This window comes from Mesocricetus auratus, unplaced genomic scaffold, assembly GCF_017639785.1.
Source record: "Mesocricetus auratus isolate SY011 unplaced genomic scaffold, BCM_Maur_2.0 Super-Scaffold_100676, whole genome shotgun sequence".
Lineage (NCBI taxonomy): Eukaryota > Metazoa > Chordata > Mammalia > Rodentia > Cricetidae > Mesocricetus > Mesocricetus auratus.
This window is the reverse complement of record NW_024429266.1, coordinates 179,289,172-179,303,492: the sequence shown is the minus strand read 5'-3', so window position 1 is coordinate 179,303,492 and position 14,321 is coordinate 179,289,172. Positions and strand designations below refer to the sequence as shown.

The 14,321-nt window shown below is 42.4% G+C and overlaps 1 protein-coding gene across 3 annotated transcripts in view; it reads right to left on the bottom strand.

Moving 5' to 3' along the window:
• Dcp1b (decapping mRNA 1B) overlaps nt 1-12,714 on the bottom strand; it is a 38,940-nt gene extending 26,226 nt beyond the window's left edge. Inside the window, exons 1-3 of one of the 3 annotated variants that reach the window (XM_005066073.4) lie at nt 12,540-12,714; nt 8,016-8,056; nt 3,858-3,985 (exon numbers count right to left, since the gene is read on the bottom strand). In XM_005066073.4, coding sequence (XP_005066130.1) covers nt 3,858-3,985; nt 8,016-8,056; nt 12,540-12,689 — 319 coding nt within the window. In that variant the 5' untranslated portion in view covers nt 12,690-12,714. Of the gene's footprint in view, nt 1-3,252; nt 3,317-3,857; nt 3,986-8,015; nt 8,057-12,539 lie in introns of those variants that run through there. The other 2 variants (XM_013110335.3, XM_013110336.3) reach the window with 2 other exon arrangements.
• Nucleotides 12,715-14,321: the final 1,607 nt, after the last annotated feature.

Genomic DNA, 14,321 nt, shown 5'->3' with positions numbered 1-14,321 from the left:
CTTCCTCCAATGAGTCTAAAAAATTCTCTGAGAAAACTCACTGTGAAGCAGATCCAGCCCTGTCCTACTGCAATGGCAGACACGAATTATGAACCGTGTGGCAGGCAAAAGGCCAAGGGCCTCTGGAGGCCTGTATGGACCCCAAGGACAGTGACCATAAAAACAACTTTGCATGAAGCCTGTTCCCTGGCCAAAGGGACATTATCAGAGGATAAGAAAGCCATATGCAACTGTTACGTAAATATCTGAGCTGTAGGTAACATCTGAGAGGTACCCAGACCCTGACGGTCTGCGTGATAAACCTCCTGTGGACCTCCGTGTCAGAGACTGAAAAACTCTGACAAACAATGGGCTTTAAAGGCAATAGGCATCAGATGTTAAAAGAAAAAAATAGAGCAAAATGAACACAGAAGAGTGAAAAGACAATGCCTTCAAGTCTCTGTTGAACTGATTACATTTTCTATATAGGTGCTCATTAGAAAAAAACACACACACACACAATCCCAAAGATGACTTCCATTTGTAGTCATACATAACTGCAGAGGGGGCAATGCAGGGGTGTGGAACAGCACCCAGGGTCAGGAGACAGTGCAGGGGTGTGGAACAGCACCCAGGGTCAGGAGACAGTGCAGGGGTGTGGAACAGCACCCAGGGTCAGGACTGTAGGCACACACGCTGGGCTTGCAGCTCCCCAAGCCTTGCTTTTCTCATTTGTAAAATGCCAGTGAGAACATGCTGGCTTGTCAATAGAAGACCCACAGGTACGAACCGTGCCTGATATTTTAAATTAGAAATAACAAAGCAGGTAAAAGTAAATTTAACAACACACTTTCTTTTGCCCGATTATCCAAAATATTATTATTTCAATTTTAACCAATATAAAAGTATAAGCTTTCTTAAAATTCTCTCTCTCTCTCTCTCTCTCTCTCTCTCTCTCTCTCTCTCTCTTTGTGCTGAGACTCTGAAAAATGTTGTGTGCTTTAAACACACAATCCTGTTCCTTCAGACAAGTGACACTGTGAGGTCAACAGTCCCAGGTGGCTGCCACACTATCCTGGACATACCTAGAGACAGTGAATGAGGCTTCCTGTGGGCTCACTAACTCCACACAGCACTGTCTGTCAGATAGGCCCTGGGAGACATAGGAAAGGTATTTTTTAAGTCAATGCATTAAAAAAATATATAGTTTGGTATAGTATATGACATAATGCAATATACAAGAATTCAAAATATCTAGTGACTAGATCAATTATTTGTTCAAAAGATGAGTGACCAAAAATGATCACAATAGGTCACTAGTATTCATTTATTCTATATTTAATTTTAAAGGTTTATTTTACACACATACACACACACACACACACACACACACACCACTTCATGTCTGGTGCATATGAATGCCGGAAGAGGGTGTTGGGTCCCCTGAAACTACAGTTACACAGTTGTGATCTGCCATGTGGGTGCTGGGAATTGAACCTGGGATTTCTAGAAAAGCAGCCAATGCACTTAGTTGCTGAGCCATCTAGTCTACATTCATTTTTGTGGTTTCTTTATTAGCGTTTGAGTATGTTAATTTGATACAGAACATATTTTTGTGTAGTGATCCAGCCATCTGCTTTTAGTGTCAACACCCCCCTGACACACACACACACACACACACACACACACACACACACACAGTTTCTCTGTGTACCCCAGGCTATCCTGGAACTCGTGTTATTCTTTCTAAGGTGCTGTCCCACTTGTTTTTTCGAGAGAGTCTCACTGGCTTGGAGCTTGGGTTGACTGGCCAGTGAGCTCCAGGAAAAATCCAGTCCCTGCTTCCAAGGATTACACACATACCACTACATCCAGCTTTTTAAATGGGCTCTGGGGAATCAAACTTAGGTGATAATGTTTGTACAACACACACTTTACTGAGCTAGCTCCTTAGCTTAAGTATAATATCCTTTAAAAAGAGAACATAAATTCTGATATAACTATAAGCACACAGCTAAGAAACAGCAATAAACCATTTTTAAAAAAATACTGTAAAACCTTCCTTTTTATAGGGCATACTATTGGTAGGTCATGTTATAGTTTTAATAGCTCTAACTTTTTTCTCATAAAAATTTAAGAACTAGACATTTATCATGACAGCTAATTATGTACAATTAAGTATAGCATTATATTTAATGTATTGCTACATTTAGTTTTAAACTATTCACCAGGATTATCATCAAGTACTACTTGAATTACATGATTATAATTCTGAGTAGTATACAGTAGGCAAGCTCTGTGTGTGTCAGGAGGTGTGTGGTGTACAAACGTGTGCAAGTGTGCTCACCAATGCAGGAGTGCAGAGGTCAGAGGCTGGTGCCAGGATGCCTTCCTCCATGTTTCCATTTTTTAAAACTTTTTAAAAGACAGGGTCTTTCACTGAACCTGCAGCTAACGGTTTCGGTTAAACTGAATGGGCATAAGACTCAGGACCTGCCTGTCTCTGTCCCCAGCACTAGGGCTAGACACATGCCATCATACTAACCTATTATTTGGGTACATGGGACTCAGGTCCTATGCATGCAAAGTAAACACTTTAAACACCAAGCCATCTCCCCAAGCCTTTTGTATTTGTGTGTATGTGTGTATCTACACATGCACATCTGTGTGAGGGCCAGAGGTTGACAAGAGATGTCTTTGTCACTCTCCACTTTTTTTCCTCATTATTTATTTGCTGGAGAGGGGTAGCATGTGACACTGTGGTGTGTGTGTGTGTGTGTGTGTGTAGGTCAGAAGACAACTTGTGGGAGCCTTTATGTGGATTCCAGGGATCAAACTTATGCCGTCAGGCTTGGCAGCAAAGGTCTTTGCCTGCTGAATCATTTTGTTAGCTGCCTTAGTTGAGACAGGGTCTCTCACTGAACCTGGAGCTCCCGGTTTCAGCTAGCCTGGCAGACCATCAAGTTCTAGAGACCCACCTGACTTTGCCTCTCAGCACTGGAATTAGAAATGTACACAGCCACCCCTGGCTCTGTGTGTGCGCACACGTGCGTGTGTGAGAGAAAGAGAGAGAGGGAGAGAGTGGAGGAGGGAGGGAGGGAGAGAGGGAAGGAGGGAAGACTCAGGTCCTCATGTCACAAGCTCTTTACCTATTGAACCATTTCCCTAGTACCAACTTCCTATATCTTAAACTCAAAGAGTACAAACCATTAATTAGATTGCAAAGTCTCTTTGAAACTTACCCACCAAGTCAAAGAGCACACACATACTCACCTTTCAAGCAGTATGGTCCTATGGTGAAGATGCCCTTGAAGCTGACAGCTTCATTACTCTTTCTCTGGTCAAACACAGGTGTCAGATGAGACATAAGAGAGAAATGAGGACAGAATACTATACAAGCACCTGCCACTTCATCTCAAGTATACCAATGACCTACTGCAATTTCACCATTACAAATGATTGAGAGACTCAAAAAGGCCAAAATTCTTTGGCCTTTTTGATGATTACATATTCAAAAACACAGATCCGTTCCCTTAATCACTCTTCACTGTGATTGGTCAGAGGTGGTACACAAGGGGAAACTGCCACTAACCAAATCACGAATTATGTGTTCAGTGACGCCACCCATGTGTTCCTCTCCTGTCTCCTGAACAAGAATTAAAATCAATGACTAGTTCATTCTACAGGCAGCAGAGCTACTCATGAAAGGGCTTAAGGAAATTCTCACTTGAACTTCCAAGAAAAGAGCCACTTCCAAGCTAATAAATAAATGCTAAAGCCCCATTTGTTGATACTAAGTGCAAAACACAAGGACACTGTAACTTTTGACATTTGGCCAAACTTCACAAGTATGACCACCACTGAATTAAGAGACTCACATGTGGCATTTCTGTAGAGAAGGAAAGGGTCCTGGAGCTGGAAGTCCAGGTCTTTAGTAATAGGTTCTGTTCTGTTTTCCATGCTGAGCCTATTCATAATGGTGAATCCATGCTTTGGAGAGGCAGACCTGGAAATCACGGAGCAGGGGAAAGACACATTGCTAAGCATTGCATACCTGCAGTGTAGCCACATTCTGTCCTGCCTATTAACTTCACAGTGTACTTCCATTTTCCTACAAGCAGTCTGTACACATAGGAAGCAGCATTTCTTTACTCCTGAGATCATCTACCAACATCTGTGTAGCACAGACTTCTTTTAAGGTCACTGTTTTTAACTGTAAGTGGGGCTGTGCAGATATTGTGTGTTTATTTTATCTCCATGCTTATGTTGTACATTCCTTTAAGACAAAGATGGCAAGGGCTTTAAAAAATCTTGCTGGCAGGGGCTGGAGAGGTGGCTTAGCGGTTACGAGCACTGACTGCTCTTCTAGAGGTCCTAGCTCAATTCCCAGAAACCACAAGGTGGCTCACAACCATCTGTAATGGGATCTAATTCTCTCTTCTGGTGTGCATGAAGACAGAGCGCTCAAATACATAAAATACATGAATAAAAAATCTTACTGGCAGATATTTTTTAAAAGGTTTCAGAGTTAAAAGTGTATACATCATTACAAAAAGATAATTTTCACTGGAAGGAAATCGAGAATTTCAGGAAAATGAGGCAACTCTGTTAACGAACCTGTGAGATGAGGTACAAACTAAGGCCGTGTATTAATAGTCCAGAGGACAGATGCTTCTGTCTCTAATATAAAGCAAACCGCTTTCTGGACAAGCTACTATAAAACTTTTCTCAGTAAAAAAGTGACCTTTAGTGAGTTTCATTTTTCATTCCATTCAATAAATCTTGAATACCCCATCTGTCAGGCTCAGGGACCCACATTATATACAGTGTAAACTAACAATCATGTGTACATTTGCCTGTGCTGAGGTGACAGCCACATCGTAATTCAACCAAGAAACTTCCAGTGTCACATAAGTACAACATCCACATTTAACAGAAGTGAGCAGCATTCATCCATTCACCCATCCATCCATCCATCCATCCATCCATCCATCCATCCATCCATCCATCCATTCAAGTTAAGCTAGGCTACTGGGGTTATCAATAACAAACAGGAAGAAAATTACTTTTATTTTACTCTTAACTACTTTATACTGATAAATACAGCATTGCTACTTTGCCACTTAGAGGGTTTTATTTTTAAAGCTCCAACCTTTAAATTGATGGAAGACAATCTTTGATGAGCTTATTCCACAAAGAGGCAAAGCACTGACAGGCATAGCCTCAATTCCCAAAACAGTCTTTTCTATTTAAACTCAAGAGGAGAAGAAAAGACACTCCTCAGAAATGCCAGTGACTGTGTCTCCATGAACTCCACCACAAATAGGAAAACATGGGAAGGCAGAAGAAATAATTCTTGACACAGAATGGGATATCTTCATGCATTTTGATAGCATAACATCTTATGGCATAAATGGCATGGGACTATACCAGTTTATGCAACAGGTCCAGAAACAAAGATGCCAGGTGCACTAAAATACTTCTGAAAGAGAGGTAAAGGTGCACCATAGACAGTCCTATTACCTTAACTTGAACGTTGTCATTCAACACTGAGAAAAAGACCTCACCAGACCGGGCACACTTGTCTATGTGGGAAGGGCAGGTATACATGTGGGAAGGGGCGGAAACAGCAGATGTCATCTCAATGAGATAATTTGGGGGAATGGGATTAAGAAACAGGGAAGGATTAGTTTTCTCAGTTTAACAGTGTAACTGATCATTCCATTAGCAATGTGGAATATATTAAGAAGTCCTTGAGTGTTGATTGCAGTTCAGTTGAAGAGTAGTGGCCTAGTAAGCATAAAAGTCCTGGGTTCCATCTCCAGTATTACATAAAACTGGCCCATGGTTGTCATTCTAGTACTTGGGAGGAACAGAAAGAAGTTCAAAGCTATCCTTTGCTACATGGTTAGTTTGAGGTCAACTTAGTCTACATGAGACACGATCTCAAAAATAAGGTAAAATACCTGAAAATACAAAGATATATTTGGTTTGGGTGCAAAAGAGAAAATATATAATTCAGCAGAAAAGTCCTTAAAACCATCATTAATATATATTAAAACATCTCTCTCATCAAAATGATCCTTCTTAGAAATGAGAAAGAATATATACTGTGCTTTAGTTTTTCTCTTTACATTCTCGAGTACTCATGCTGAACAAATCCACTTAGTACTTCTGGAATGTTCTGGAATATAACATGGACTAACATGCTAATAATTCTCAGATGTTCACAACCCTAAACACCTGACTTACTTGTTGCCCACCCAGCCTGAGGCCTGGCTAGCCATTCCTTCCTTTCTATTTCCTCTCCCTGGATGGCAGGGCAGCTGATACCTCCCCACATTGTTCCTGCACCCCTAACTGGCCTCTTAAGGCTATTCTAGTTCTGCTTTCTATGTCCCTATTGGCCATAAATTCAACCATCAACTCACACCCATTTCCCTTTGGTACTCCTCTTAGACAGGGATGACCAAGTGCCTGGATTCCTTAATCTGAACCCATCAAGACCACTGCACAAGTATTACTTCAAAACCCTGAAGACCAAAGGCCCGGGTGGGGGGTAAACTGAAACTTAGCCCCAAATCCTTGACCCCTGTCTCCCCCAGCCACTTGAGCTTAAGTGCTATTCACTTCAAATACCACCATTTACCTACAGGCTCCACGTCTCAACGTCACTGTGATCTCTATTTATGCACTTTCATTCAGCTTCAGTTATTCTGGTCCCAACTCTATCATCTCCTATCTACTTCATGGTAGTCATCCTCTTAACATCCTACCCAACTCCAATTTCTTTCTTTTTTTTTTTTTTTTTGGTTTTATGAGACAGGGTTTCTCTGTATTGTTTTGGAGGCTGTTGGTCCAGCCCGGCCTCGAACTCACAGAGATCTGCCTGCCTCTGCCTCCCGAGTGCTGGGATTAAAGGTGTGTGCCACCACCGTCTGGCCCAATTTCTTTTAGAGCAAGTGCCTCCTCATGATGCTAACACACTGACTCTCCATGCATTTTCTCACAGTTTATTAAGCATCCTCGTGTTCATAAGCCTCAGTTACTCCCTACTGCTAGAAAAATAAACTTCAGAATCCCTTGTCTGCCATTCTATGCTAATGGTATCACTTAGGCTAATATAGACCCTCTTCACCAGAATGAATCCCTACTGTCCCGTTAAACAGGAGGCTGTGTCTCTACTTTTGTTTTTCTTTCTGTTGAGACTTCCTTTCCTAAAGTCCAAACTAAGACTGGTCATTCTATAATGGCCCCACAACCACTGCAGCCTACTGCAGCTTTTATAGCAACCAGTTCTTGGGATGGCATATCCTGTATTGTGTTTATCTTAAACTTGAATATGGGTAAATATACTGGTATACTTACTACTCCAGTAAAATTGTTACATCGATCAGGGTTTATACTAGTTTTGTATTTCATCTATGTACTCCCCCTAGGTGACAGAATTCAAGTAAGATACCTATGTGGAAAACTGTATGAATAAAATGTCATTAAGACAACATACATACTGTGCATCTTGTGTGCATGTGTGATTGATATTAACGGTATGTGATAAAAAGAAATTACTAAAAACATGAGCTTATTAACTCAATTAATTCTGAAACATTATTAACTAGACAATGGAAGACTGAGAGGCAGATTCAATCTTGGGGCATGCTTTTTTAAGCAGTTAAGGGTGAAGGAAGGTGAGTCACAAAGTCCTTTCCAAGTACTGCCTAATTTAGCTAACAGTGTACCTCTAATCTCTTGGCAGTGCATAGTGTTCACAAACTGTGCAATTCACTGGAATCAGATGATGAACATGTACTGCTAAACCAAATATCAAGCTTTAAGTTGGAATTATATCCTGACACCAGTACCATCAGAATGTACCAGGACACATTATGTGTTGTGTTATTCCTCTTGCCCACTAGTGATTTCGGATAAAATCGGTTGTTCTACTTCTTTGAAACAAAACTGCCCTTCACGACATGACAAAACTAAGCTAAAATATTATTTTAAAAATTGTTTTTCCAAAAATAGAATACTCTTACCTTGTATAAACAAATAAGGTTCCCTCCACATCAGTCTTCTCCTAAAAATAAAGCAAACACATACCATATGTATGTTCATTCTATGGCAGAAAACACGAACTTCTTACAGAATACCAGGGAACCACATGCAATTTCGAGCAGGTGAAGTGGCAATATAGAACAGAGGGGCTATCAGAAAGGGGAACTACGGGCTTTGACGTGACCAGGGCTTGCTGAGTGAGCAGTACACGGTCACTGTTCTCTTTCCCAAACACACTGAGTTGCCCTCATGGCTGGAGCAGAGAGTGTGCTCCAGACTTTATCAGAAAGAGATGGTAAGTGTGCGGCCTTCTCCTCCACCCACCTAACTGAACGCCCAGCAAGATGTCAGATTAACTTGTTATCTGCATCTCTTGTGTACAATGCCATATCTGGTCAATAGGAGAATCTTGATCTATCTGTCAATAACTGTGCTCTGACTGTTAAACAGACAAGGGTTAAGCTAAAGTCTTCAAATGAACAAACACCTTCTTGGCATGAAATACTGCAGAGTCACTTTGGCCAAAGACTTGAAATAACATTACACAGAAATATTACCAAGTTAGGACTCAAGAACTACCAGAGAAAACCTGGGGGAGGTGGTCAAGTTATAGGGCAATTATGAGTTCTCTGGCGTCCCTTCTACTTCTCCATGACAGGAGGGATCCTGTTCACCAACACAGCACACATGCAGTTCTTTTCTCAAGTAGTAATCAGATTACTGTAACTCAGAATTTCACGTGTGCTTTCGGTATTCACATCATTTAATTTCAGCATTCAATTATCCTACTTAAGGCCCCAGTATTTTATAATATTTATTACCCAAATAATTTAAAACTAAGTACTCTATAATTCAGATGTAAGATATGCACTTTAAGAAAAAGATGTAACATTAGAATAATGGATTCTAAAAGCACAGAATTGAAAGCACGGTCTTTTCAAGTAATCTACTTGATTACAGCTGTTTTCTCAAAGACTTGGTGCAGGAGGTTTTGAAGAGTGACTCCAGATGAGAAGCAGCAGTAACCTGGGAGTCCCTTGGAAATGCACATTCTCAGGCAGCTGAGCAAACCCATTCAGAGCTCAACTGACATAGCTGGCAAGCGTTTAGGCAATATACAACAGCTTCCGAAGGAAACTGTAAGAGCCAAGTACTTGGTACAATGAGCTACGCTGATGGGAGCTGAAGCTGGGATGAGAGGAGGGACCTATGTGCATACACTGCTGGGCTCCTTGGCTCTAAGACCAACGCAGTTTCCTACTCTGCACTATTAGCCTGTTCTCTTTGGAATGCGATCAGACTGTTCATCTTTTCAGCACACATAACCTAACTGCTTCAAATGATTTCCTTTTTGCTTGCAACAAAAATTCTCTTTACTTCAAAACCAAAAAACTTTAGTCCCTTATTTTAGCTTAGAGCAACCTAAAATCAGAATTTTAACTATAACTCCCATAAACGATTCTCAAATTCAAGTCTTGTTTAGAGTTTAGTTGCTCATGGGGAGGACTTATGGCTCAGTATTTACAATATGAGCCTAGAGTAAGGTTTCTGCCAGATCACACCAGGATAACTCATTTACTGTTCTGTGTCACCTTCTCCACTGAAAAGCTAACTTACACAATCACATCTTTCAATGAAAAAAAAAAACCCTTATTTTAAGAGCTCTTACTTGCCTAAAAGGAACTGGGGAAATGTATTTTGGTGTTAGAGCTGTGCTGGCTCAAACTGATTTTCAAAGGCAGCCAGATTTTTTTTTTTTTTTTTGCCTTTCTGTACAAGTGGTGAATTTAGGGTGTGGCAATAGTTAAAACAAGATTTTATTAGTTCTTCTCAAATCCTCCAAGTAAAGTGGACATAACATAGTAAGATCTCAGTTCTGGAGTATTTTAGCCTAAATTCTGAAAATAAAGGTGTCACACACACACACACACACACACACACATTTGGTGCTCAAAATAATAGAGTATAGATAATGCTGTTTCATAAATTATTAGAAGTAAATACACTGATACATCTTGAACAGTTGAAAGCAGTGTCAATTTTACTGAATATCCTAAGACAATGAAAAGTGGATCCACTTCGTCTTCTCGAAGCTGTCTCTTTCACAGCTGTCTCATCCAGAGTTCTGGTCTGACCCACTGTACCTCTCAATTCAGTTACCGTGATGCATGAGCAGGGAACTCAGAACTGCTCCAGAGAGAAGGGACTCTTGTGGTTCTCAGACATGCCTCCGTGCTCCCGTCGTTCACACGCTTGACTAGCTATGTCGATGCTCGCTCACTGCAGGACATTGGCAATACCTCTCTCTGCTTCTACTCTGCAGATGTTACCAACACCCTCATCCTCAAAGTTTCCTGACACTATCAAATGTCACTGGGGTGTGGGTGGGGGGAAGTCAAATGTAGTTGAGAACGAACGATCTGAGTGCAAAGAAACAGTACCAACAATAGTCTTTCATTGGTACTTAGGGTATTTCAGGAAAGGAGTCTTTCCTGGCAAAAAGGAGTAAATATAGTTCTAAAATTCCTATTCTAGTCATGGCACATGTGTGTGCCCTGGGAATTAGGTTGGAGCTGTGCACATGCTATACATGCTAAGCATATGCTCTGCCACTTCCCTTGGTCTCTTTTTACAGAAACTCATCCTCTGCACCCATCACTCCACATCTGAATACCCGATGTTGATTTCCAATGTAATAAGGACTCCTTTGCTCAGACCCTACCAGACTCCTTGCAAATATTTTCTTTCATTCTTTATACTATCTTATACTTCTGATTAAGTTTACATTCGAAAGGCTCCCCTCCAGAGATCTGAGTGATTGCACAGGGGGCAGCAGTGACAATTTCATTGCCCCCACTAACTGCTCTGCTGTTCGACTAGGTCTCTCTCCTTTGCCCAGCGACCACAGTCTGGAAGATTAGTACTTTGAAAGAATGACCTTTTACTGAATGAATTATTCCCTGTCTGGAAAAAACAAATCCAGAAGCAGGAAAACAAAACTCCTGTAAATAATGCATTATGACACCTCCTATGCAGCATTTGTTGGTATCTGGTACATCTCTGTGAGGCTTCTATGAGGTCTCTGTCACACAGGACTGGGAAGAGACTTTAGAACCTGCTACCCAAGGGGGTATGCTCCGTTGTACATTCGTGATCTTCACCGAGCCTCCTACTGAGTCAACGCACACCATTAACTTTTATTGGGTCCTACTCTATACTACATAATTACTTCCAACTACAAAATGTAGCTGTAGAGTAGTGGTTCTCAAGTGCTGGGTCGTGACCCCCGGCAAACCTCTATAGTTATGAAGTAGCAACAAAATAATTTTATTGTGGGGGGGTCACCACAACATGAGGAACTGTACTAAAGGGGCGTGGCATTGGGCAGACTGAGAATCGATGCTCTGGAGAGAAGCAAAGCACCTACCGTAGACTATCTTCACATAAATATACATGTTTCAGTGAGGGAACTCCCTTTACGTAAAGACCCAAATGGTAATCTCCTCTGGTGACCATGAAAAACTGCCTCAGTTAATCGAGGCAGGACCTGAACATTAGAACTCTGCACGTTTCCCCTTCGGGTTTGGCTACTAGGAGAACAGACACAAGTTCTTTGCAACTGTCCCAATAATTCCTGATCTTTTTTCACGAGTGCCGGGGATGGAACCCTAACCCTAACTCAGGTGCCACCTCTATTTCCTTCTTCACCCTTTTTGTGTTCAAGGTTCCCGGATCGTTCTTACTACAGCCTACCTAATGCTGAATTTGCTCAATAATGAAAGTTTTCCTTGCATAGATTCTAATGTTTGTTTCGGACTTGGCGAACACAGAAAAAAAAAAAAGCAAACAAAAAACATTTGAAATCCTTGCAAGCTGTTCTTCATAACCCATTGAACTGTTGTATTATGGCCGATGGTTCATACAGGTGAATAATATTTGGTACAAAATCATAAAAGAGGGGAAATTTGACACGTTTATATTCAAAGGCGTGTTTTATAAATGATATGAATCAATACCTAGGCCAGAACTAATTTGTCTCCCGTTACAATTCCATTCTAGTTGTGAGAGCAACTAAACTTCACCCAGTTACTGTAGGCTGGGGTTCGGTCTTGGGAAATGCACTGAAATGGTTAGGCTACTGACCATGGACTCCTACAGAAAGTCTGGGGCGTCCCACACATATACCCATTTCCTCTTTATTCCCCCAAGCTCGCTCTTAGGTGGGTGCCTGCCCTGCAGGTTTGACTCTGGCTTCTCGCCCTCGGCGAGGCTGGGCTTCCCTGCGCCCATCTAAGCTTGGGGCTCCGCTCTGCCCTCCGCGGCCGGAGCGCTTCTGTCTTCCGGCCTCGAAGCCTGTGCCGGGCTCGCAGCGGCGCCGGCCACACCTTCGGGATCCATCTTCCCCACCTGCCGGTGGGTCCTGCAGCCCAACCTCTCCAGGATCGGGTCCCCGCCCGCCTAGCCGTGCCCAGCATCCCCCGCCCCGCCCCGCTGTCCGCACGCACCCATTTGTTGGCCTGATGGAAGAAAGTGTACAGAGCCACCTGGCTGGCCACGTCCACGATGCGACTGATGCAGGGGTCGTGGCGCCGCAGGGCAGCCAGGCTGATATCATGCCCCTTCCCGGGCAGCCCACTAGCCGCCGTGGCCGCCATCTTCCCACCCGCCCTCTAGCCCGGCCTCCAGAAAGCCCCCTCAATCGACCGCCGAGCGAGCGACCGCAGCTGGGCGACCTTCCGGCTCTTGGGGACCCAGGCTAGGCTTCGCCAATCGACGGCCGGGCCCTCTCGCGGAGGATCGTTGCCCTGGCAACGAGAAGCCCAGGCTTGCTTTCCGAAGCCGTTTTTTTCCACTAGTTCTTCCTTCAGGAGCCTTCAAGCAGTGTGCATTTCCTTCTTGGATGTGGCCCACCCCTTGGCGTAGCTTTCCTTTGGCTTTTCGATGCCAAACCCAATCAAACATAACACACACACACAAAAAGAACAACTCTGGAGGTTCTTAAAGGATGCACCCCCAAAATCCGTGAGGGATTCCTAGAGACTCTCAGAAGCCTGCAATACAAAGACTGTCCACGGCAATGCTGAGACATGTGAGGACCGGTGCACCGATACTGAACCATGCCCCAAACTGTACCACCGGTCAGGGTATTTTTGCTGCTGCGCACCAACAGGAAAATGACAAGCAGCTAAAGCCAGGTGTCACTTCATAAAATTCCCAATTTTGTTAAAATTCAACCCTGGGTATACTTCTTAAAATAATGTGGGAGAAATGAAAGTATGGATAAAGCAGAGTTGTTGCACGCCGTATTTGACTCTAGGAAAAATGTTCTGTGTTTGAATTTGTGGTTGTATTGTTGGGTTGGGGGGGCTTGTTTCTTGAGACAGAGTCTAGCTATGTAGTCATGGAGGGCTTCAATCTACCCCCATTCCTGCCTTGGGGCCTCCAGTACTAGAATTATCGGGGTGTGCCACCACCCAGTCCAAGGGTTTTATTTTTACTTCCACAGAACATTAGTTTAGCATGAAAGAAAGATACGTGCACTATGGTTATTCAGATAGATATTGGACAGGCTTTTTCTTTTAAAAAATTATTTATTTTATCTTTTGAAGACAAGGTTTCTCTGAGTAGCCCTGGCTGTCCTGGAACTCACTCTGCAGACCGGGCTGGCCTTGAACCCAGAGATCTGCCGTGCCTCTGCCTCCCAAGTGCTGGGATTAAAAACAATGTGCCACCTGGCTCTGGATAGACTTTTTAAAAAACTAAGATTTTCCTGTCACCTCCAAGAAAACAAGGGATACTTAATGTTGCCAATAATAATTTTTGAGATTAATTTTAAGAAACTGGCCAAGACCTTGAAAGTGTTTCAAAACTTAAATCTTTTCTGATGAGATAAGTGGTGATATTGATGAGTGCACTTTAAAAACATTACAGTCTAATGGAAACTGTAGACATATGAAAGATCTCTCTCAGTGACTCAATGTTTTTCAGATAATAATATGGTATCTCAAAATCATGTATAGATAAGAGATCCATTCAAGGACAAGGTGGACCAACAGACTTTAATTGTCACAAAATATGAAAAGTTGATAGATAGAATTCCAGATAACTAGCCTTTAAGGAACTGAAATTTGTTAATTTTTGATATATTGTTGTGGTGGTTTGAAAGAAAATGGTTCCCAAGGGAAGTGGCACTATTAGAAGGTGTGGCTTCGTTGGTGTAGGTGTGGCCTTCTTGGAGAAAGTGTGGAGGTGGGCTTTGAGGTCTCATATATGCTCAAGATACTGCC